The following is a 24,119-nucleotide window of genomic DNA, read 5'->3' on the forward strand; positions in this document are numbered from 1 at the left end:
TCAATCAGGAAGCTGCAGCTGATTCAGAACGCTGCAGCTGGAGTCCTCACTAAGACCAGGAAAGTGGATCACATCAGTCCAGTTCTGAGGTCTTTTCTCTGGCTCCCTGTCAAACAAAGAATTGACTTTAAAATCCTGCTGCTGGTTTATAAAGCACTGAATGGTTTAGGGCCTAAGTATGTTTGTGATCTGCTGCTACCTTATGAACCATCCCGGCTCCTCAGGTCGTCTGGGACGGGTCTACTTTCTGTTCCAAGAGTCAGAACTAAACATGGAGAAGCAGCGTTCAGCTTTTCTGCTCCACACATCTGGAACAAGGTCCTGAAAGCTGCAGGTCTGCTGAGACCCTCAGCTCCTTTAAGTCCAGATTGAAGACTTTTCTGTTTGCTGCTGCCTTTAACTGAACCAGATTCAATTACTGCATCTCACTACTGCATTTTATTTCTTAAACTGCACTGCAACTTTTATTCAACTTTTATTTTTTGTTGCTTTTTCTACTATTATTTTGCTTTTTGTTTTCTTAACTGTTTTTAAATCTGCATTATGTTTTGATGCTTTTAATGGTTTTATGTGAAGCACTTTGAATCGCCTTGTTGTTGAAATGTGCTATACAAATAAACTTGCCTTGCCTTCAGCATAGCCAGGAAATAAAGACGGACATTATTAAAGCTCCTCAATAGTGCAGCCAAAACATCCCGACTGGCAGAAGTGTAGGTCATACCATCCTTCCATGCTCGTAGTTGAGACATGGGCCAAATAAAGTAGAATGTTGCCATTAACTGCTGGGAGTTTATCACCCACATGAGTTATTGTGATGGATTTGTCTTTTCCCTGTGACCGAGTGGCTTTCTTGCAGAGGCCACTGCTGCATTATAAATGTCTCGTTAGCACTGTGTTCTGCACGTGGCTGAGCGGTGTCAAACTGATGTACTGACTTGGCAGTGCACGCATCTAATAATCAATATGGACTCTGTACTTTGTCTTTTTAATTTGTTATTTATTTGTTCTCTCTAAAGGATGGATTGATTAACAGTCTGTGCTGGTTGGCAGAAACAAAAAGGAGTGACATTATCGTCTGGTTTCCAAGAAGCTGTCCGGCATTCAGGAATCATTGACTGCTGAATTTACTCATGGCTCAACACGAACTTGGCGGCCAAAAGCTGATGCCGGCAACCAGGCAGCACCTTTTGGTTACCGAAACTGGAAATACGTTGCCATGTTTAGTCACCTTCTATTTAAAGTACCTAAGAAACTTTGCAGTTGCTTTGCAAGATGTCCACCCTCAATGCTAGGCGAAACACCAGGAGAGCAGCCGTCTTCAGGGTTTGGTTCTCTGGACCTTGGAGCCGGTTCCCACCACGGATCGGTTGGCCCTTCTTGGACTGTGGGCCCATCAAGAGACGCCAACATCAGCTGGTCCGTCAAGGCTACTTTTAGAGACCCGTCAATCGGTCTTGACTCTGAACTGAAACCTCCTTTCGCCCTTCAAACAATGGCCCTGACAAGTCTCGGTGTAGAACTCCGCACTCCGAAATCTGAACCACCGCCAAATAGGGTTTTGATCCGTTTTGGAAAAATCATCTGTATACAATCTGGATATGCCCCAAAACTAAATTTGAGCTAAATTTAAGTTTGAAATATAATTTTTAGTTAATAATTCATGTTCCATTATTATCAGAAAAATGAAAGCCATTCATGCAGCAAACAGATCTGCTCTTAACTTCTGAGTGATCAAAATAACAACCTTTGAGAATCATTAACATTTCATTTCTGGAATCTTCAAAAGTAAGAGCTGAATGTGTGTGTGTGTGTGTGTGTGTGTGTGTGTGTGTGTGTGTGTGTGTGTGTGTGTGTGCGCGTGCTATAACTCATAAATATGCTGAGAGCATTAGCCTCATTTGTTTGCGTTGCTGTGGATGTCCACGGCCGTTAAGTAACACAGCTTCACCGTTAGACACGCTTTCTCAGTCAGAACAAGAGCCCTTTGGCTGCCTCTATATACACACTTTTACATGCACAGTCAGACATGCACACACACACACGCACGCTGGGGCCACTGTGCTATGTGATGAGTGGTTTTGTTAGGGCTGCTGCTGCAGGGAGCGGACAGGAGAGACGGCCTGCACCCTGCAGAGAAAACCCAATTATGACAAGGACACACACACACACACACACACACACACACACACACACACACACACACACACACACACACACACACACACACACACACACAATTATTATTAAATCTCCCCAAATTCCATTATATTCTGATGCAGTACCAGCACTAAAAAAAAACTAAAAGAAGAAAGGCTGTCTGAACGAAAGCGCTTTTATTTTGGCCTCATGGTCTCACAGCAGGTACAAAACATCCCAGTTTTACGCGACACAGTGTGTGGAGACCTGGACCCTCGAGGCACAAAGAGTCAACGTGTGGGTGAGGTCAGGTCCCTGTGCAGGCCAGTCTGATTGTTCTACACCAAAGTGGGAGAAACACTTATTTATCGGAGCACAGTCATCTAAAATGTTATTTAGATTTTGGCTACTTCAGACTCTCAATTTCAGCTTTCTTTGTTGATGTCTGAAGAGTCAATGAATCATTCAAGGATGAATAAATTCACATCTGTATTTGCTTGTTTTCTTGGCCTCAATGTCTTCGGCTCTTGGACAGTTTGTCAGACAAAAAACAACAACATTTGAATATGTCACACTCTAGGACATTGTGACACATTAACACACGTCTAATTAGCGTTTTTTATAATCAGCAGATTTAAAAAAGTGCTTTAACAGCTTCCCCAGGAAATACAGTGGAAGCGCTGGCACCCCTCGTTTCAGGCTGTTTGAGGAGGGAATAAACGCAAAGCGCCGCTACCCTCTGCTGGCCGAGCTCTGGCCTTCACCACCAGAAGACAGCCAACGCAAACAGGAGCATTTCAGTCCTCGCTGCATTCTTGACTAACAACCTAAAGAGTGAACGATGGGTCCCGTAACCGCTTCATTGTCTCATTCTCCTCCTGCTGTATTGCTCTCTACTTCCATCTCGCTCTATTGTTTTTCCCCCCAACGCCTTCATTCCCCTGCTGTCTCAGCCGGGCTCCTGCTGCTTAATCTGGGTATCGGATTATCTCTTCAACATTTTGTTTCTCTGTTTCACTCCTCTATGTATACCTCCATCCTCTTCTCTCTGGTTAAATCCTCTCCCTCTGAGATCGGTCACAAAATGAAAGAAACCAGGAAGGTTCTTGGTTCCATGATTTTGTGCCGATTCCCAAAATAACAAGCAGCCGGTGTTGACTCAAAAAGACTAGTTACAGAGAGAGAGCACAACTCAGCATTTGACAAACTTCTGCTCAAAGTCTACTAAGCATCTTATTCTGGGGCTTTCTACTCCATCTCATGGTGTTCATCAGCAGATGGTGTCAGCTGTCCATCCATCCATCCATCCATTATCAGCCGCTTATCCAGGGTCGGGTCGCGGTGGCAGCAGGTCCATCAGGCCGACCCAGGCTTCCCTCTCACCCGCAACACTTTCCAGCTCATTCTGGGATCCCGAGGCGTTCCAAGGCCAGCCGGGAGATATAATCCCTCCAGCGTGTCCTCGGTCTTCCCCGGGGTCTCCTACCAGTTGGACGTGCCTGGAAAACCTCTAATGGGAGGCGTCCAGGAGGCATCCTGACTAGATGCTGAACCACCTCAGCTGACTCCTTTCGACACGAAGGAGCAGCGGCTCGACTCCAAGCTCCCTCCTGATGTCCGAGCTCCTTACCCTATCTCTAAGGGTGAGCCCGGCCACCCTGCGGAGGAAGCTCATTTCGGCCGCTTGTATCCGAGATCTCGTTCTTTCGGTCACGACCCAGAGTTCGTGACCATAGGTGAGGGTTGGAACATAGACCGACCAGTAAATGGAGAGCTTCGCCTTCCGGCTCAGCTCCTCTTCACCAGGACGGACCGGTACAGCGCCTGTTTTACTGCTGCAGCCGCACCGATCCGTCTGTCGATCTCCCGCTCCACCTTAAGCTCACTCGTGAACAAGACCCCGAGATACTTGAACTCCTTCGCTTGGGGTAGGCAGTTTGTCCCCACCTGGAGGGAGCAATCCACCGGTTTCCGGCAGAGCACCATGGCCTCAGATTTGGAGGCGCTAACTCTCATCCCTGCCGCTTCACACTCGGCTGCAAAACGCCCCAGTGAATGCTGGAGGTCACGGTCCGAGGAGGCAAACAGGACCACATCATCCGCGAACAGCAGAGAGGCGATCCCGAGACTCCCGAACCGGATCCTCTCCGCCCCCTGGCTGCGCCTAGATATCCTGTCCATGAAGGTCACGAACAGGACCGGTGATAAAGGGCAGCCCTGGCGGAGGCCAACACCCACCGGGAACGTGTCTGACTTACTACCGAGGATACGGACACAGCTCCTACTGCAGGCGTACAGAGACCGGATGGCCCGTGCCAACGGGTCCGGCACCCCATACTCCCGCAGCACCCCCCACAAAAACCCCCGAGGGACCCGGTCGAAAGCCTTCTCCAAGTCCACAAAGCACATGTAGACTGGTTGGGCAAACTCCCAGGACCCCTCCAGTAGTCTTGCGAGGGTAAAGAGCTGGTCCACTGTTCCACGACCGGGACGGAATCCGCACTGCTCGTCTTGAATCTGAGGTTCGACAAGCGGTCGGAGCCTCCTTTCCAGCACCCTGGCAGTGTGATGCCACGATAGTTTGAGCACACTCTCCGGTCCCCCTTCTTGAAGATGGGAACCACCACCCCGGTCTGCCAGTCCATGGGCACTGTTCCCGACCCCCATGCGACACTGAAAAGGCGTGTCAACTAGGGCTGCAACTAACGATTATTTTAATAATCGATTAATCGGTTGATTATTTTTTCGATTAATCGAATAAAAAAATGTTTTTATCAAAAAAACGTTAATTTCCAACCCTTTATTCAAAAACAGAAGTGACAGTGCAAAACATCTTCAGAAAGCACCAACAGGTTGCTCCTTGAACATCCCTGAGCTGTTAATTAAAACAACAAAATGGACTAACACTAAAAACATACACATGTATGCTTTACATCTGCCAAATGTGAGCCCTTTTTACTGTAATTGATCCCTCCAGAGGCTGCATTTACATACCCTGCTTTATCAATATGTATGAAATACTGGGACAGAGGGAAGCTGTACTGCTCCATATAGAGACCTCTTCCTTAAACTCTTTCATTCTGGGTCTCTTATGACCACGACGTCACGTTGTTGGCTAAGCCCAACGACGTGATTTGCTTCATTCTACTTTGAGTAAAAAAAATTAAAAAAACCTGCAGCCAGATCCTCCGGTGAGCCGGTTTAACGTTAACGAGTGACTGGTGAACTGAACCAGACCGGGGGGTGACGGCATGTTTCATCACGTTACGTTTTTTACAAGCAAGACCGAACTGTAACGGAACATAACGTAACTTTAACGACAATACACAACCCAAACACGTTAGCTAACGCGATAGCAAGCTGACTAGCTTCCATTAACAACAAGTTGGAGGAACATGAAGACGCTAATTGGCCAAGACTCGACTTGTCAAAGATCTTCTATTTTTGAGAACATCACAACCTCAGCTTTTCTCGTGTCTCACTCCAATCTCAGAAACGCTGGCCGGCCAGTTGCTCTGCTCCGCTCTTTTGTTTCTTCTCCGCGACTTATTGCCCGGCGTAATAATCGCGCGACACAACGAATCGATAATGAAATTCGTTGCCAACACTTTTGATAATCGATTTTATCGATTCGTTGTTGCAGCCCTAGTGTCAACCAAGACAGCCCAACAATGTCCAGCGCTTTCAGCATCTCAGGGCGGATCTCATCCACCCCTGGCGCCTTGCCACCAAGGAGCTTTTTGACTACCTTAGCGACCTCTGCCAGGGATATGGGTGAAACCACCCCAAAGTCTTCCGGCGCTGCCCCCTCTCCGGGGGACATGTTGGCCGGGTTTAGGAGTTCCTCAAAGTGCTCTTTCCACCGCCCGACGATGTCCCCAGTCCGGGTCAGCAGTTCCCCCCCCTGCTGAGAACAGCCTGGGGTAGGCCCTGCTTTCCCTTCCTGAGCCGTCGGATGGTTTGCCAGAACTTCCCTGAGGCCAACCGAAAGTCCTTCTCCATGGCCTCCCCGAACTCCTCCCATGCCCGAGTTTTAGCATCCGCGACCATCGCAGCTGCAGCCCTTCTGGCCTGCCGGTACCCGTCAGCTGCTTCAGGAGACCCCTGGGCCAGCCAGGCCCGAAAGGCCTCCTTCTTCAGTTTGACGGCTTCCCTCACCCCCCGTGTCCACCACCGGGTTCTCGGGTTGCCGCCACGACAGGCACCGATGACCTTCCGGCCACAGCTCCGAGCAGCCGCGTCCACAATAGAGGCTTTGAACATGGTCCACTCGTATTCCATGTCCCCAGCCTCCCTCGGGATTTGTGTCAGCTGTCATGATGTAATAATAATATTAACGGGTGGTCTGTCATGCCTCTGTTCATACATGGTCTTTGGTGCTGGATGTGAACTCCATGAGACCAAATTCATCCATCCATCTCCATGACAGCACAGCAAACCTCCCCTGCTGATGAAGACCATGAGATGTGGTTGAAAGCTAGCATGTGGACTTTTGAGTTAAAATCAAGAATATGATTTAACCTTCAATTTTAGGAATATCAGAATGACATCACAAATTACATGAGTGGTTTAAACTACTGAACACTATTAGGATTTGGTGGGTGAGCTAGCTCGGGTCTCTGTTCCACTCAAAAGAGAGGGAGCTCTGAACTCAAACATCTCCAACCTCCCACTAGGAAATGTACAAAGTATCATCAGAAAACCTGTTCTGTATGAGGTGGCAACCTCAATGCAGTGTCTTAAAGCTGCATTCTCTCTCCTGACCACCAGGGGGTGACTCCTCTGGTTGTATAGAAGTCTATGCTTCATGTGTTAAAGCTGCATTCTCTCTCCTGACCACCAGGGGGTGACTCCTCTGGTTGAATAGAAGTCTATGCTTCATGTGTTAAAGCTGCATTCTCTCTCCTGACCATCAGGGGGTGACTCCTCTGGTTGTATAGAAGTCTATATAAATGACTCTACTTCTCTTGATGTATTCCCTCAGTAAACATTGTAAACATGAGTTTATGTCTCAATCTCTAGTTTCAAGTCTTCTTCAATACAGCATGATGTTCATTTAGTACATTATGGTCATTTAGAGTCAAACAGACCATAAAGCACGAGATACTTTAGGGCGGGGCTTTAAGGTGATTGACAGGTCGCTGCCAAAACCATACACGGTGTCTCTACATCAGCCAAACTGATGATGTGACGCCTCAAGATCGGCCAAATCGCCGATCTTGAGGCGTCACATCATCAGTCTAGAAACCAATAAGCACGTTGACGACGTCCACTTTTAGCAAACAGTCCATATTCTGAATGTTAATGATGCTTCTGTGTATCAATACATTGTTGGCTTCATTAACCCGAGTCGACCATGAATTAGTTCCCCTTAAGTTGGAGCAGTGATGTGATTCAGTCTATACACTTAAAAGTTTTCTCCGGTCTCCATCTCTAGCTCACCTGCTCGTAGTACTCCACGTTCTTCTCAGCGGTGGAGAGGAAGGCTGATTTGAGGTCAGACCTCATGCCGTCCTGCCAGCGGGACCAGTCCCCCCTCAGGGCGTTGTTGGCCAGCTCCACGCGGTCCGCCAGACCATCCGCCTCATCCTGCAGCTGCCATGACACAATGAACCGAAAGGCTTTCAAGAACAAACGTCACATACATGATCTGTCTAGTAAAAATATCATTATCAGCACAAACAGAAAATAATGTTGCTTATGCAGAAATGGGAAACATTTTTATCGTCTTGCTAGTCAAACTTAAGTCTCAAGTGTTGACTATCGAGTCCAAGTTTAAGGGGGAACTCAGTTTTTACACATCAAAGTGTGTACAAAAGTAGCATGAAGTGTCCAGAAGAATCCGAGTGGAGAGCCCATTACAAAGCCTCGACATCGACCCGGTCGTCACGGGGACTTGAGCCGGCCACCTTTCAGTCTCTATGGACTGAGCTACAGCTACGGGATCCATTTGCCCATCAAACAGTCCAATTGTTGCTCTGGCGGAAAAATGTGGGAATAAAAAAACGATAATTCATTCAGGTGCTGAATGTCTGATTTTACATGAAACTGCTTGGCTTCTCCCAATAAATCATGATACAGCTCATGTTGGTATAGATGTCAGCCTATTAATAACACTAACTATCTCATGAGCATTCAATCAATCAATCAATCTCCTGAGTGTGCGTAACTAAATCTCCATGCAGTCCAAGTTGCACTATTCACATTTGCAGGACCATCGGAGCGACACCTTGCCGATGGCCCAGAAAGGCAATATTCGTTTCAGGTAGAAAGCGTGTCAAGAATTATATAGCAGCATAAAAATATAGCTGCAAGCGACCATTCCGGGTTCAAGCCCTTTTACGTTCAACAGAATACGGATGTGAACGGATTCTGAGCTTCTAAAGAAGGACTGAGACCACGAGGCACACCAGCCGGCCAGTAACTGCACACACAGTGTTGGTATTCGAGGAGGTTTCAACATCTCGATCACAAACAGTTTGGGGATGTTTCTACAAACGGTCATTGATTTTAAGCTGTGCTCGGCCCGTGCACAATTTTGGAGCTAGTGGCGCCTGTCGAGTGATTTAAAAATAGTTTTACAGAAGTGCTTCAACATTGTCGTGAAACTTATCCTGAGTTTTGTTTTGATTGGACAAAACATTTCTGATTTATAGTCAGATTTGGGTTCTACCACGAGCATATTTTTTATTCAAAGCGCCCCCTGGTGGTTGATGGCAGCAAATCTGTTCAGGGCACTTGCATGGTCCTAGTGCCTTTTTGTAGAGTTCTGTATTAGCCGGCAACCTGAAGCCAATGAGTGTGTTAAAGCTGCAGTCTCTCTAAAGTCCACCAGGGGGTACTCCTTTGGTTGTATAGAAGTCTATGGGAAAATGACTACTTCCCTCTTGATGTTTAACGTTGTAAACATGAGTGTATGGTCTTCATCTATGGCTGCAGGTCATTACCCGTTCTCCCCTCGTTTCCTATCCGTCTCAACTATCAGCTTTCCATAGCAAAAAGCAAATAAAAGACTAAATGAAAAAACTTCACTAAACTATTTAATTTCAATTAAGATCTTTACCAAAACTTTACAGTCCCATTATGCCCTTCAAGTGAGAATACTTTATATTGTTTCCTCTGTCAATCTTGACTTTGGGTCCTATTCATTTATCTATGACTTTACATTAAGGCTTTCAGAATGTTGCTGAGTTAGCCATTTACTCCAATAAAAGTGTCAAATCTAACAATTAAACCCGGACAACAAAATGAGAGCAAATGTTAAATATTTAATCTGTACGTGGCATTTAGAGTCTAAGATAATGTGCTGAGCCCATCCTAGATGGGCCTCAACGCAGACACACAACTCACACAGAACAATACGAAGCACACGCAAAATCATACAAAAATACTGTCAACTCTACATAAAAAGTACGGGATCAATCACGACTACATGAGTGAACCCTTCTTAAAGTTGCACTAGTCAATTATGGTCCATTTAGAGTCAAATAGACCTTAAAGCAGAGAATGCTTTAGGGCGGGGCTACTGTGATTGACAGGTCTCTACCACAGCTTTGTTTAGAGTTCAGTTGTCTAAAGAATCCAGCTTTTTTTTGGCGCGTCTTTTTTGTTTTCACTGGCTAATATTAGCATCCCAATGCAGCTTCCTAACCAAGCTAGCAAGCTCAACTTTCTAACTAACCCAACGTAGCGGGCCTCACTCTTCCCCAGCTTCGCCCTCTCATGACAATACGGTCACTTCTGGCTACAAAAAACAAAACAAGATGGTGACGTGACGGTGACCACGTCTACTTCTTATACACGGTCCATGTAGTCTCAGTCCTCCAGTCTTACATTGTAAGGCTGTATTAGTTGTGTACACAGCTCGTCCTGCTGTGACCAGATAGCATAGCACTATGTGCAGCATGGAGTAGTAAGCAGTCTCTAATGAGTCTGCATGGATACAAATGTACTTTGGCAATCTTGCCATCCATTTGAATAAAACAGATAAATGGTCTCTTCCTGTACGCATACAGCTGGTACTCTGCAGTCCAAGGAGAGGAGGGATTCGGGGAGCAGTGTGTTTTATTGCACTATGTAATGGCTCATAAGCGAGAGGCCTACAGGCCATTAGAGCAGAATAAGATGACCAGAGAGTTCCTGCACACGCCGAACAAGCAGCCACTTTACCACGCTGCCTTTGTTCCAGTGACGAGTTATCCTCACACCAGTTATTAGTAGTTATTAACAACAACTACTAGGTGCATCGGTACATGAGCAGTGTGTTTAACCACACTGTATGGAGACCCTGAAGTACACATCATATTAGCTCTCCTCAGAATGCGGTCGTGCAGCTGGATCCACCGAGCCTCAGCAGGGATTAGCACTCTGACATTTAGACCGACAATAGCATTTACTCAAGTTCAATAAACAATGCATGCTGAACATGGGCTTATCCCCAGCACACGCACACGAGGTCTGCGTGGCCGGCTCGCTACTGCAGTGATATCGATCCAGCCATCGATCTGTGAAGAGATGGCATCAGCGTGTGTGTGTGTGTGTGTCTCATTGCAAACAGTTAAATTCACGAGGGATTTGATTGGCTGTGTGTAAAAAAGGTCTCCACCTCCACAGACAGATAACTCTTGTTATCTGGTCCATTTTAATGCGACAATCCTTGTGAGTTCCATGTCAGAGATGGTCTCCCGTTTCTAAACAAACAAAGAAGTTGTCTGTTTGCCTTTATGAACATAAAGTAGTCCATCTACTGAGTTGATTTACTCAGCTGGGCCACAATCACAACAAAAGGACCATGTTTGATTTCTTTCAGACACGTCGGTGTGTTTAGGGAAGACACTGCAGGTGAATAGAGTAACGACTCAACTGATAGATATCTCCATGAGACGTCACCCGTTGATTACACAACAAGACTTTTAGTATTTTAAATGTTCATCAAATCATGGTCAACATTTGTGAATTTGCAGATGCAAATACACAAAGTAGGAATATCATTTTGGTTATTTTCTTATATGTTTTGCACTCTCAAAACTAAAAGAAATATAATAAAAGATACATTATTATTAGTGCTACTACTGTTGTAGTATTTTGTTCATTCTGTCCATCCTGAGAGACGAATCCTTCTCTGTTGCTCTCCCTACCTCTTCCCTGTTCTGCAGACGATGTCATACATGTACAGATTGTAAAACACTAATGTAATTTAAATTAACCTAATCTCATCTACATTTTATACAAAAGTATTCTCCCTCGTCTAAGAAACTCATCTTGATATTGAGAAAACGTAACTAAACTAGTAAACTGACTAATAGTGGAACATGCTTTGATGAAACCCACAGAGCTCCTCATGGTGTGCAGCTTCTTTAGAGCGGTGCTGCCCCCTGCTGGCTGTGAGGCGTCACTCTCTCTCTCACACACACACACACACACACACACACACACACACACACACACACACACACACACACACACACACACACACACACACACACACACACACACACACACACACACACACACACACACACTTTCTCAATCAGCGTTCTTCTCTGGACTCGTGTTCTCTGGACTCGTGAAACGTCATCAGTCGCGGCCCAAGTACTGTTCCAATTCAAAAGTCCGCTTCTCACCAAGAACGGTGAAAATACCCGGATGTCACTTGATCTGCCCATTTTACCCAGGATGCATCAGAGCAGACTTGAGCGTACTTGAGAGAGCCAATATCCCAGAATGCATTTCGGACCAGCAAACGGGGAACAATGGCGGATGAGAAAACTCATAACTGAAAGTTGACATTCTCTGAATACTACCGTTGTTGAGTCTCAACATGTAATTTTAGGATGTTTTCAGGCCAGAAGTTAGTTGTTTAAGCATCAAATCTGTGGTCGCTTTCTCAAGAATCGGCCGACTTAAAAAGATGCGCCGACGGGTCGAGGTCCTGCTCGCGGACCGTGAGCCCCGCAGCACCGGGCCGTCAGCGCTCTGCTGCCCGCCGACAGCAGCCTGATCCCGGACTTTTTGAAATGATCCGCTGGCTCCGACGTCTCCGTATCGATTAAACATGAGATATAATTCTGTTTCGAGGATTTAACAAGCAATCATTATTATTTATTCAGTCACATTAAATCAGTTTGACTGAGGGAAAGGTTAAGGTTTATAACTTAAGATTTTAATTTAACTTTGAACTACAGCGTTGTCTTATTACTTTTGACCGAATTGTTTGCAATTATATGTATGTGTGTGTGTGTGTGTGTGTGTGTGTGTGTGTGTGTGTGTGTGTGTGTGTGTGTGTGTGTGTGTGTATGTATATATATATATATATATATATATATATACAATGATATGTGTATGTCTGTGAAACCAGTACAAAAAAAGCAGGGTTGTCATATTTTGTTTGACTGTAAAAATGCTTTACAGTGAAGAATCAGAGTAACCATGACAACAACAGCTGAGGTGGTGACGTCATCAAGTCAGCTGCTGTTCCAACTGCAGAAAGACCGTCCTGCGTTCTCCTGTCTTTGAGAGTCTGGACTCCAAGTCCAGACTCCAAAAGTTCACAAGTCCGTACTTGTGTATTGAGAAACGGCCAGTGTCTGCGGTTGATTCACAGAAAGGGCTCAGCATTTTATTTCTAATAAAAAAAAAGGTCAAGATAACTACAAACAAATGCATTATGGGTTAAAACAATGGAACGACACACTGGCGGCCTCTAGTGGGTCAACATGTCCATACTCATATTCACAGAGGAAAGATGCTCTTTATGAATTCAAATAATGCCCAACAATCCCCACGTTTAGATTTCTTGTGACCTTTCTTCAGATTCGTCCAAACTAAATCATGAAAAATAGCACACAGAAGTACCACGGTTCTTATTCAACACTGATACTCCAATACATACAACCATATTTACAGTACAGTGTGATGACATGTTTCTACTTTTCAGAATCGATGTCCTCCAACATCCCTCGTATCATGACCCACTGACTAGAAGGATCCCGTGGATCCAGGAGCAGTATCACGCGTATAAATCCATTAAACTGTTAATGAGAAGCACCGCTTTCATCCGGTATCACAGGTGGTCTTCCCAAGTCCCTTTTCAAATCAACATTCTGCGCCCCCCTAACTAACACGATGAACGAGTCAAACGCAGAACGGGTGAGAGCCGCTTTGTGTCCCGGCTCTCGCTGGGCTCTGACAGAGAAGGCCTCCCGTTGGACGTGGGAACAAAAGCATCGCTTTGACATTTCCCTTCTCATTAGTGCAGATGTGTTGAAGGCAGAAGCAGACTGATACGCACACACACACACACACACCTCATTAAAGCCGGAATACTATACAAGTCTGTGGGGGAAATCTCAGTCCTGCTTCTTAATTAAAACCTCACAGATGGATTTTGATATCAGCTGGGTGAGGGGGGATACACACCTGCAAATCCACACACACACACACACACACACACACACACACACACACACACACACACACACACACACACACACACACACACCTCAAGTAAAAGTGCTGAAAAATAGCTCTGTCCTTTGCTCGCCTAACTTTCCGTCTACGTTCTTTGTCTCCTGACATTTTGAAGCGAGTCGCCGCCTAGAGAGGATGTGGGAATTTTCATTACGCCGCGATTAGCTGCCAGGCTTACGGTGTGAACTAATATTGACAGCGCTCACAGAGCTGAGGACCCACTTCCAAGCGCCGAGCCTGGATATTGAGATAATCCCTCACAGGAAGCCCCCGTTCCCTCCCCAGTATGAGCCCCCCTGGGAGAGATCCACGCTTTACTTACACCTAATCTCTGGGAGGACGGCCGGGACACACACAGACGTGGCGCTCGGCGGAGTGTGTGGATGCACTCACCGCCTCTTGGTCCGCCCGTCTGGATGCCAGGGCCTCGTTCTTGGCTTCAAACTCCGCCTGGATGTTGTCCCTCCGCCTCATCACGGCCTAGGACAGATGGACCCACAGCAGTTGAGTCTCGGTGAGCGTTTTGAAGAGCGGTTTGAAGAGCGCTGACCGAACTGAACTGTCCCGAGGGGATAAACGCAAGGATTCAGCAAAGAGTCCCGATGACTTTGGGGATCCCCGACTGTTCACGTATCCATTTAAAGGTGGAGCAGTTGGAGGAAAATGGAATACGCAGGTTGTCCTATTGCCTGAAACTAAGACTCGCTTAGCATTTTTGGGTCATTCAGTCGTCACACCTCTGATGTGATAAAGACCTTCAGTCGACTACGTTGCTCTGAACATCATTTAAAATGACGAGCTACAGAGTGTCGGTCTATTGATTCCAAATGCAGGCGCACTGTGTGCATGGCTTTGGGTTTAGAGTTAGGGTGTCTGGCGCTGGACGGCACGGCCAAGGGACTGAATCCAGAGTCTGGTTCCTCAGGTTAGGACCCAGGAAAGATCCCTAAAAAAGGTCCTTGCCGTGAACAGAGTCTTCACCTCTGGGCCGTTACAGTCAGATGTCTAGAAGTAGGGATGCTGTTAATTGTTATTGGCCAACGGATAACGTTATGATGCGTTCAAGCTCCACCCAGTAAATATTTGTTGTATTTGGCAAAGGCAAATTGTGGCTCGATCTAGAAGTGGATTTATCTGTTTGTTGTATGTTTTCATCTGGATGAATAAATTATATAATGTAACATAACATATAGTGTCATTTTATTGAGTCTGGTAAATGTTGAGTGGACGAAGCTAATCTAATAGTGGGAACTGGTTGATCCTGTTCTCCACTTAAAACACACTTTGCCTAAAGAGAAATGTTCATAATGCAGGTGATGGCGTGCCGTCACATTGCGAGCTCGTGGATTGACACGGAGGCTGGTTTTGCGTCCCGGTCTCACCTTCAGGGTCTCGGTGCAGAGGACGTACTCGTGCAGAGCGGGGACGAGGACCTCGGACAGATGCTGGATCTGCTCGTCCGCTTCCGTGCTGCAGCGCTCCACGCAGCTGGCCACACCGTTCAGGGGCTCCGCCAGATGCTCCTCTGACTCCGCCCACTGGGCGTAGGTGGGGCTGTACTGCTTCAGCTCATCCAGATACTCTGGAGGAACAGAGGAGGAGGAGTTTCTGGTGAACCTGATGACGAGCATTAAGAAAAACTATATAGAAATAGCCAAGCTTCTCTCTGATGGCATCATATACTTGTGTAGGTCATAAAGATGCCTCCGTGTTCAATTGAGATGGTTTCATTCCTCACAGTAAAAACATTGCATGCAGGTCTTTTATTTCATAACTATATTTTCCACAGCCCTGCTGGGTCTTTGGAAGTCTTTTACCTCTCTGCTCCTTGATGATCCTCTGGGTGACTTTGTCCACGGAGCAGATCTTGCTACTGAAGTCCTCCACGTACTCCTGCATCAGACTGAACTCCTCTGGCCGGCTCCTCAGGCCTCGCACCGAGTTGGCCACGGCCCTCACCGTCTCCCCCATCCTGCTCAGGAAGCCTGGGCCCTGTTTCTTGTGGGGCAACAACTCCTGCCAGGGGAAAACACACCGTGGCTTCAATGAAGCTGAGCATCAAGCTGAGTTCATTAAGGGTCACACTGAATGCATTCCATATGAGGGTCTTTTTAGAGAGCATGAATAAGATGTCAGAAGCTGAATGATGAGGGAACTTCTGATGAGCTGCAACTACTTGACTCCAAGACATCAATTGGATGATATTCATGTAGCTTAGCGGGAAATAATACCTTTAGCTCAAACGTTCTGCAGGCTTGATTCCTGACTGACACACTTGCTCTCTTTCTGAGGGTGGGATAAGAAGATGATATCATCAGTTCAGAGCTGAACAGAACTGGACGTGGTTAGCCTAGCTTAGCATAAAGACTGGAAGCAAGCTAGCCTGGCTCTGCCCAAAGATCACAAATACAACTAGCAACATCTCTAAAGCTCACTGACGAACCCATTGAGAGTCAGAGTATTTTACACTGATACAAAGAGCTTTATCAGGAAAACCAACTTCCTGGTCCCTGGGAAATGGAGTTGTTGTGTGTGTGTGTGTGTGTGTGTGTGTGTGTGTGTGTGTGTGTGTGTGTGTGTGTGTGTGTGTGTGTGTGTGTGTGTAGGAGCGAGAGAGAGACACCTGCACTGTGAGGAAGACTTTGAAGTGCTGGCTGAAAGACAGTATGGGATGCTCGGAGATCTTGTTGAGGAAGCGGTGCAGGGCTTTCCTCCTGGTCTCGATGAAGTCGTTGTTGAAGCGCTCCACCATGCCTTTCATCACAAACTTCTCCGGCAGCGGCTGAGGGCACGGCGAGACAAGGATCCAGGTAGTTATTGAGAGTACTAGGTTGTACGTGTGGCATGCATACGCGTTTCATTAATCTCAACCTGTGCACAGGAACCAGGCCTGTGAGACGAAGTATTGTGTGTGCTACAAAATTAGGTCCGGCGAGCGCGACCCTCCTTACACACTCACAACTTAAGCCTCACTCGCTGGTCAGGTTGACTTTGGAGGCGGGGATGTCTTATTTCACAAATTAAATATGCAAGTTTCTGGAAAAAAATAGAGGAATCCCCCGAAAATAAGAAACCCTGCAGAGAGTTTTGGAACTTGTCTGGCAGTGATGTCAATGTGTGACCTGCGGTAAATGAGCGGAAACCTCTCAGGTGTGTGGAGCAGCAGCCGATACGTACATGGACGATGAGTGTTGGGTGGGTTTCTTCCAGTTTGCTTCGGAGCCACAGGAAGTCCTGGTAGCGCCGGCGGACGTCATACTCACTGGAGTCATACTCGCCCCGCGTGGTCTAGAGGGGGGGAGAGAGGATAACCATTCATGCAGGTGTGTGGATATAAACATTCATGCAGGTGTGTGGATATAAACATTCATGCAGGTGTGTGGATATAACCATTCATGCAGGTGTGTGGATATAAACATTCATGCAGGTGTGTGGATATAAACATTCATGCAGGTGTGTGGATATAAACATTCATGCAGGTGTGTGGATATAAACATTCATGCAGGTGTGTGGATATAGACATTCATGCAGGTGTGTGGATATAAACATTCATGCAGGTGTGTGGATATAAACATTCATGCAGTTGTGTGGATATAAACATTCATGCAGGTGTGTGGATATAAACATTCATGCAGGTGTGTGGATATAAACATTCATGCAGGTGTGTGGGTATAACCATTCATGCAGGTGTGTGGATATAAACATTCATGCAGGTGTGTGGATATAAACATTCATGCAGGTGTGTGGATATAAACATTCATGCAGGTGTGTGGATATAAACAGAGATTATGATAAAAACCTGAAAGGAAAGTTCCCCTTCCCAAGACCAGCAGAGCCGGGACCCGGCTAAATGAGGACCTGCTCACCTTGGTGGCGACCCTGTACATGATGAAGGTTTCGATGGCAGTGACTTGGCTCTCTGGGTTATCGACGGTGATGAAGATGTCTTTGGCGTCGGCATCCTGCGGCCCCTCCTCGTCCGCCTCCTCCAGTCTGTACTGGTTGACCATGGAGCTGGGAGAGTTGGGCATGGGATTGCCATCTGCCAGCGACGTGTTCTGGACCAATGAGAGGAAGCAGCTGTGAGTCATGTTGTTAGCAAATGCGAGTTCTACGGTCACTTTCCCTAAAGCTTGCTCCCAGCTAGCTAAGGCTAATTTGGGAGCAAGCTTGGCTTAGCATGCTCATTCAAGCTAACACTGGTGATAATGTTTGTTCATGTGTTAATGTTTTAAACTAACACGTTGCACCTTCAAACTATCGTAGACAAAGAGATGTTCTGCACTTTGTCGGGACAGAAAGTGCAGAACAAAAAAACTTGTATTACATGTTGAATAAAGCTTGAAATGGAAGAAACAGGAATCAAAGACTGAACTAGATTTAGCTCCTGGGGTTCATGAATGCCTTGGTGTGCATTTTTATTCTTGAGTTTGTGCTTCGTGAGGCCGCAGTCTTAAACCTGACCACCTAATGTACTCGTATTATCAGTTTCTTGACGTAGAGACGTCGTATACGTCAAGCAGGGTATGCTTTATCGACCATATAGCATACCCTGCTTTATCGTTTTATTCAACTCTAAATGTTTGGAAAGTGACGCAGACATTGTTGGAGCAGTGAGGATGCTGGCTGTGTAAAAAACAGCTGGTCAAATGTTCGACTACTCTCACTGCCAGAAGGCGTACTCAGGAAATACGTTTTAAATAGAACTACCAATCTGGCAGATAGCCATCTTGCTGAAAGACAGACCGTTTTAATTCTCTCTCCATTTACTAACATTTATTCATTTTCAACTCTCTCGGCGGACTTTTGTCAACCCTTCTTAACTATTATTATCACACTTATTAGTAAAAGCACAGGCAACTCCCAGACTAGACAACGCTGTTAGTGACCTGTCAATCACCTTGTAGCCCCGCCCTAAAGCCTAAATGACCATAATGTACTAAATGAACATCATGCTGTATTGAAGAAGACTTGAAACTAGAGATTGAGACATAAACTCATGTTTACAATGTTTACTGAGGGAATACATCAAGAGAAGTAGAGTCATTTATATAGACTTCTAAACAACCAGAGGAGTCGCCCCCTGGTGGTCAGGAGAGAGAATGCAGCTTTAACACAAGAAGCATAGACTTCTATACAACCAGAGGAGTCGCCCCCTGATGGTCAGGAGAGAGAATGCAGCTTTAACACAAGAAGCATAGACTTCTACACAACCAGAGGAGTCGCCCCCTGGTGGTCAGGAGAGAGAATGCAGCTTTAACACATGAAGCATATACTTCTATACAACCAGAGGAGCCACCCCCTGGTGGTCAGGAGAGAATGCAGCTTTAACACATGAAGCATAGACTTCTATACAACCAGAGGAGCCACCCCCTGGTGGTCAGGAGAGAATGCAGCTTTAACACATGAAGCATATACTTCTATACAACCAGAGGAGCCACCCCCAGGTGGTCAAGAGAGAGAATGCAGCTTTAACACATGAAGCATATACTTCTATACAACCAGAGGAGCCACCCCCTGGTGGTCAGGAGAGAATGCAGCTTTAACACATGAAGCATATACTTCTATACAACCAGAGGAGCCACCCCCTGGTGGTCAGGAGAGAATGCAGCTTTAACACATGAAGCATATACTTCTATACAACCAGAGGAGTCGCCCCCCTGGTGGTCAGGAGAGAATGCAGCTTTAAGACATGAAGCATATACTTCTATACAACCAGAAGAGTCGCCCCCTGGTGGTCAGGAGAGAATGCAGCTTTAAGACATGAAGCATATACTTCTATACAACCAGAGGAGTCGCCCCCTGGTGGTCAGGAGAGAATGCAGCCTTAAGACACTTCCACATCAGCTTCACTCAACAGAACCGGAGGTTGCCGCCTCGTCATTTTCCATTAAAATGCATAAAAAAACGAATGACTGGTTGAGTAATCGACTAGCAGGGGGCAGCTCTAGTTTCATTGTGCAAAAACACAAAACAAGTGTAAAAGAGACAACAAAGAGACGACTGTTTCTTGGCCGAGATTAAAAAAACGTGAGTCTTTCCTGGTTGGTCACTGGTCCAAGAAATAGTAGAAAGATCGAGACACTCGATTAACTGGCTTCCAAAATGCGCTTTCATCGCGTGGAAACACACAATAGGACAAAACTCCCACATTTCAAGGAGCGTATTGTCATAGTAGACTGTGACTGTCAATTTCCAACAGTAATGCAGCCAGTCTATCTTTGACTGCTAACTGAGGGAGCCATCTGGGTCCTGTGGGCGCTTTTTAAGATCCACACCTATCCATATGGTGAGTGGGGTAAGAGGAATATGATTGAGGTTAAATATGCTCAGGGGAAAGAAACGGAGTGGATTAACAGCCGTGGCGTCCATCTCTCACACACAGACTGTACTGCAGAGTCAGCGATACGGGAGATTAGGAACATTCCAAGCAACCGATATGGAGGAGCAGTGGAAAAATCAATGCTCCTCAAAAGATGCACCAATGCTGTAGTATATTACAGAAACCCCTTCACATCTTATCGTTTAAATGATTGATGTAATATAGATGAAAGTTTAACTAGACGATGTGGGATTGGCGTCACGCACTTCGCAAATGGAAGATTTATTGCTCCAGTTGTTTGGACTCCAAAAACAAGAAGTTCAACAGAGTGAAGCTCCCTTTCCGTCATAAACAATCTGGGAACATGATGGCAGAGCAGCCATTGCTACACACTGCTCATGTTGAGGAGTGACCGCAGTATTAGTATTAGTAATAATGCATTTCTTTCTTCCATAAAACATTGTTCTCTGGGGGAAAATCCTGAGCTTTTTATTCTGTTATTTTTATCACGTGACTGTCACAAACATTTCACTGATGAAAATGTGTTGGGATTTTACAGAGAAGAACAATTGGTCTTGCAATGTTTCATTTGAGTAAATATGTAAAATCAAATTCAACCTTTGTTTCTTGATAATGCTTTTACAACTGGAATTATTTATTTACAGTTTGTATGAAGGCAATACAGTCGTCCATGAATATGAGATGTGAGTTCACAGATAATATCAATCCCTTCTGGGAGGCTCTAAGGCTTTTTGTCACTTCCACCTCCAGTCTGCACTATTCTGACTTTGTTTTGCATCATGTACTGCATGTCCTAGGTTTTGTCCGTTCTGTGGACCGCATGACGTTAGCGGCCGCCGAGGCGCCAGCCAAAGGGGATCCAGGTCGTAAACAATAACAACAATCACGACTAGCTGCGCGACAGAAACGAGGGTTCCTGCTTCTGAGAAGCGCCAAGGACAGATGACGTCAGCCTGGCCTGAAGAAACACATCATGCACAAGTACGACTCGTCTGAGACCCGTCTGGCTGCTGTCCGGGAGATGTGTACGGCTGTGAGGATGCAAGTGTCCATGCTAAACCGATCTTCATCTTATGCTGTACTGCTTTTGTTTTATTCTTTTTATTCTGTAGAACACAGTTTGTTTCCACCTGAAAATAAGATCTTTGAATTAGTTTCAAGATCCAATAATCTCACATTTCAGACGGTGCTTGTAGATCAGTCCTTTGGTCGAGAGTTTTTAAAGACATTATGCACCAATGGGAACGGAGAATTGAGGCAACTGATAATGCAATCATCACATCTAAGATACTGCCAATAATAACTTAATATTATTTATTTGTTTTCACAGACTCGTCACGGTATGTGACGAGTACTTGCCACAGTGCAGCACTGTGGCTCAGAGCAGGTCAGAAGGTCGCTGCTTCTAGTCCGTGTGTCCTTGGTAAAGACTGTTACACCAGTTAAACGGTGGATTTGCATGTGTGTGTGTGTGTATGCACATAAATAAAACAGACCGCTTGTTTGTGTGTGTGCACACACACACACACACACACACACACACACACACACACACACACACACACACACGTCCTCACTTAGTTTATTTGACAGGGACAAACGCAGCACCGTCAGTGAGTTCACGAGAAGTGCTGAAAACATCTCAAAGGTGATTGAACCCAAACGATCTGACCAATATCGATTCTTAAAATAAAAATTTAAAAAAACCTTGTCAAATTACTGCAATGCACACCAAAGAATATGACATGGATTCCCAGGCCCTCGTCTCTGCTCCACCATGTCCTCACAGACCCAACAGCTCGTCCATGGAGACAACCCCCAGCAGTCCGATATGCTTTTATTATTTTCGGTCATGACAGCGCTCAAAGGCAACAGTTGCCAGGTTGCCATAAGTAACCATTTTGAGAAATTGGCAACAAATGGCCTTTCTGACGACGACCACTTTGACATATTCATTATTAAGCACGTTGTTGCTGTTCACAGAGTGGTTGCCTCTGATGGCAACTAAAGTCCAACAAGTGGTTGCCAATTGCTTAAAAATCGTTGCAAATTGGCCGTTTGGAAATCATTTTTCTCTTGCCTCATGACGGGCTCAACGGCAACCAGAGGCGTGGATACAGTGGACTTTATGGCAGAACCCGTGCACTGGATTGAACACAATAAAGTGACCTCACGGTGTTTAAGGACTTCCTGGTCATGATTTGCAACGAAGTAGACTGAAGCCGAGTCCTGTGTGAGAGCTCCCTTTGTTCAGACTGACCCAAATCAAGCCCCACACACACACACACACACACACACACACACACACACACACACACACACACACACACACCAGAATATCACAAGTTAATAATATACATGTAGATCGAATAATTCACCACACCGATTAAAATACTTAATTATCATCATAGAATGACTATTTACATGATTGTACTCAATGAACCAATGAAGTAGCTAAGATGGTAGTTTGTTGTATGGCATGTAGCTCATGTTCAATCCATCATCATGAACTAAAGCAGTCTCACTATAGCCCGCCATGTATAGCTTTCTTTTCTTTTTAAACAGTCTTGTGATGCATCTTCTTCAACATTTCCAATCTTTAACTCCAGGGAAGAGTTTAAGGCACGGGTACAACCTGGCAAGAATAGTGTTAGGCTTCCTAAATAAAACACGCATCTTCCTCGCGTGCAGCACAATGTGGGACTGCGTATGGAAATGTCACATTATAACGCGTCCTCGGTATTTTCCATAACACATGACCAGCAAAACACAATTCTGGCCCTTTGGCAACTCTTCAGAGACTTGTATAAAATCCACCAATGGCCACCAACTGCTTAAGTGGAGGTGACTTGGCTCGGTCAACAGGTGGCCCTAATGTTCAGTTTTGCTTTGGAGCGATGCCGAATTGAAAAGGAGTCCTATAGAGAAGTACACGCCTTTAAAAGTGCTTCTTTTACCTGGTGCAAGGTGTTTAAACAAGTAAACAGACACTTAGTGAACAACTGAACGGACTTCAGGTCATCTTCCCATAGTGCAGCGCGGCTCACGGTCATCAGCTGACCGGGGCGGTTGGTTCCTTCCTCTTTAAAGGACCGAGTGGGGTCGGCGGCCCCGTTCCGCACGGACTGCAGCCACACGTACAAAGTGTGATTACACTCTTGTACACGTTACAGTGGCAGTGGCCGTGTTGGTGTCGGGGTTTACATCCACGGGGGAAGAAAGGCAATGGAAGCCGTGAGAGTCCGACGCTTCTCGCCTCTTTCGGGCGTTCTTTACCTTGCTGAACACCTCCAGGTCGTCGTCCTCGTCCAGGTCCAGCATGTGTCCCGAGAAGTCCGCGGGGACCGTGTGTCCGCTCATCTCAGCCGGTCACGAGTCCACTCGGCTCATCGGACAAACCTGGAGAAAGGTAAACTTCCACTAAAACTTCACAGCGGCGGAAAGACTCCGAGAGCGACCCGGGAGTAGCACTTCCGCTGAGCAATTTCAAAATAAAGGTCGTCACTGTGATCGCTGGAGGGATCACGACCAGTTCAATGTTCACAAACACATTTTAATAACCTATTTCATGGTCCAGGACATACAGACATGGAGTAGCTGAAAAACATGACGGTTTCTTATATTTTAAGTACTAACGTACATGTATCTTTATTGTCTATTCGGTTTTCTTCTGTGTGTCATTGAGAGCAACGAAAACCGGAGCCAAATATTTTTTTTCTTTACATACACGTATTTAGACATTGGCGGATTGATTTCGATGAGTGATCATAAAGTGAGTCGTTTAAAACTAATGAAGGCTTTTACTTTGGCGGGAAGCCAGGGTACTTCCGGTACAGTGCTGTAAACGTGATTGCAGATGTCATGCAGAGCGCGCAGATGCGGAAATCAGTCCATGATTCATCTGGCAGGCACAGGAGGAACATCTGAAGGGCTGTTGAGTTTTCCACGAGACTCAAACCAAAGGAAATATAACCACGGTGGAGATATTACTGTGACATCGACTCCAATAATACAACATAAAACTAATGGTTATATAAATAATAATTGATGGGACAGAACGCCATGAAGGATATAATGACTGCCCTCAGAGGGAGTGGGGAAGAAGCATAATATTGGAGTCAGACTTTTATTTCCTCAGTACACAGCAATTATTAGTACAACATATGAATAT

At 45.8% G+C, this 24,119-nt stretch overlaps 1 protein-coding gene across 1 annotated transcript in view; it reads right to left on the minus strand.

Annotated features, from left to right (window-relative positions):
* snx7 (sorting nexin 7) overlaps window positions 1-23,339 on the minus strand; it is a 40,554-nt gene extending 17,215 nt beyond the window's left edge. The window contains exons 1-8 of the mRNA XM_079234643.1: window positions 23,225-23,339; window positions 17,472-17,663; window positions 16,783-16,893; window positions 16,229-16,387; window positions 15,423-15,621; window positions 14,988-15,187; window positions 13,999-14,085; window positions 7,579-7,731 (exon numbers count right to left, since the gene is read on the minus strand). Coding sequence (XP_079090769.1) covers window positions 7,579-7,731; window positions 13,999-14,085; window positions 14,988-15,187; window positions 15,423-15,621; window positions 16,229-16,387; window positions 16,783-16,893; window positions 17,472-17,663; window positions 23,225-23,308 — 1,185 coding nt within the window. The 5' untranslated portion in view covers window positions 23,309-23,339. The remainder of the gene's footprint in view (window positions 1-7,578; window positions 7,732-13,998; window positions 14,086-14,987; window positions 15,188-15,422; window positions 15,622-16,228; window positions 16,388-16,782; window positions 16,894-17,471; window positions 17,664-23,224) is intronic.
* Window positions 23,340-24,119: the final 780 nt, after the last annotated feature.

This window comes from Taurulus bubalis (assembly GCF_910589615.1).
Source record: "Taurulus bubalis genome assembly, chromosome: 18".
In the NCBI taxonomy this organism is placed as follows: Eukaryota; Metazoa; Chordata; class Actinopteri; order Perciformes; family Cottidae; genus Taurulus; species Taurulus bubalis.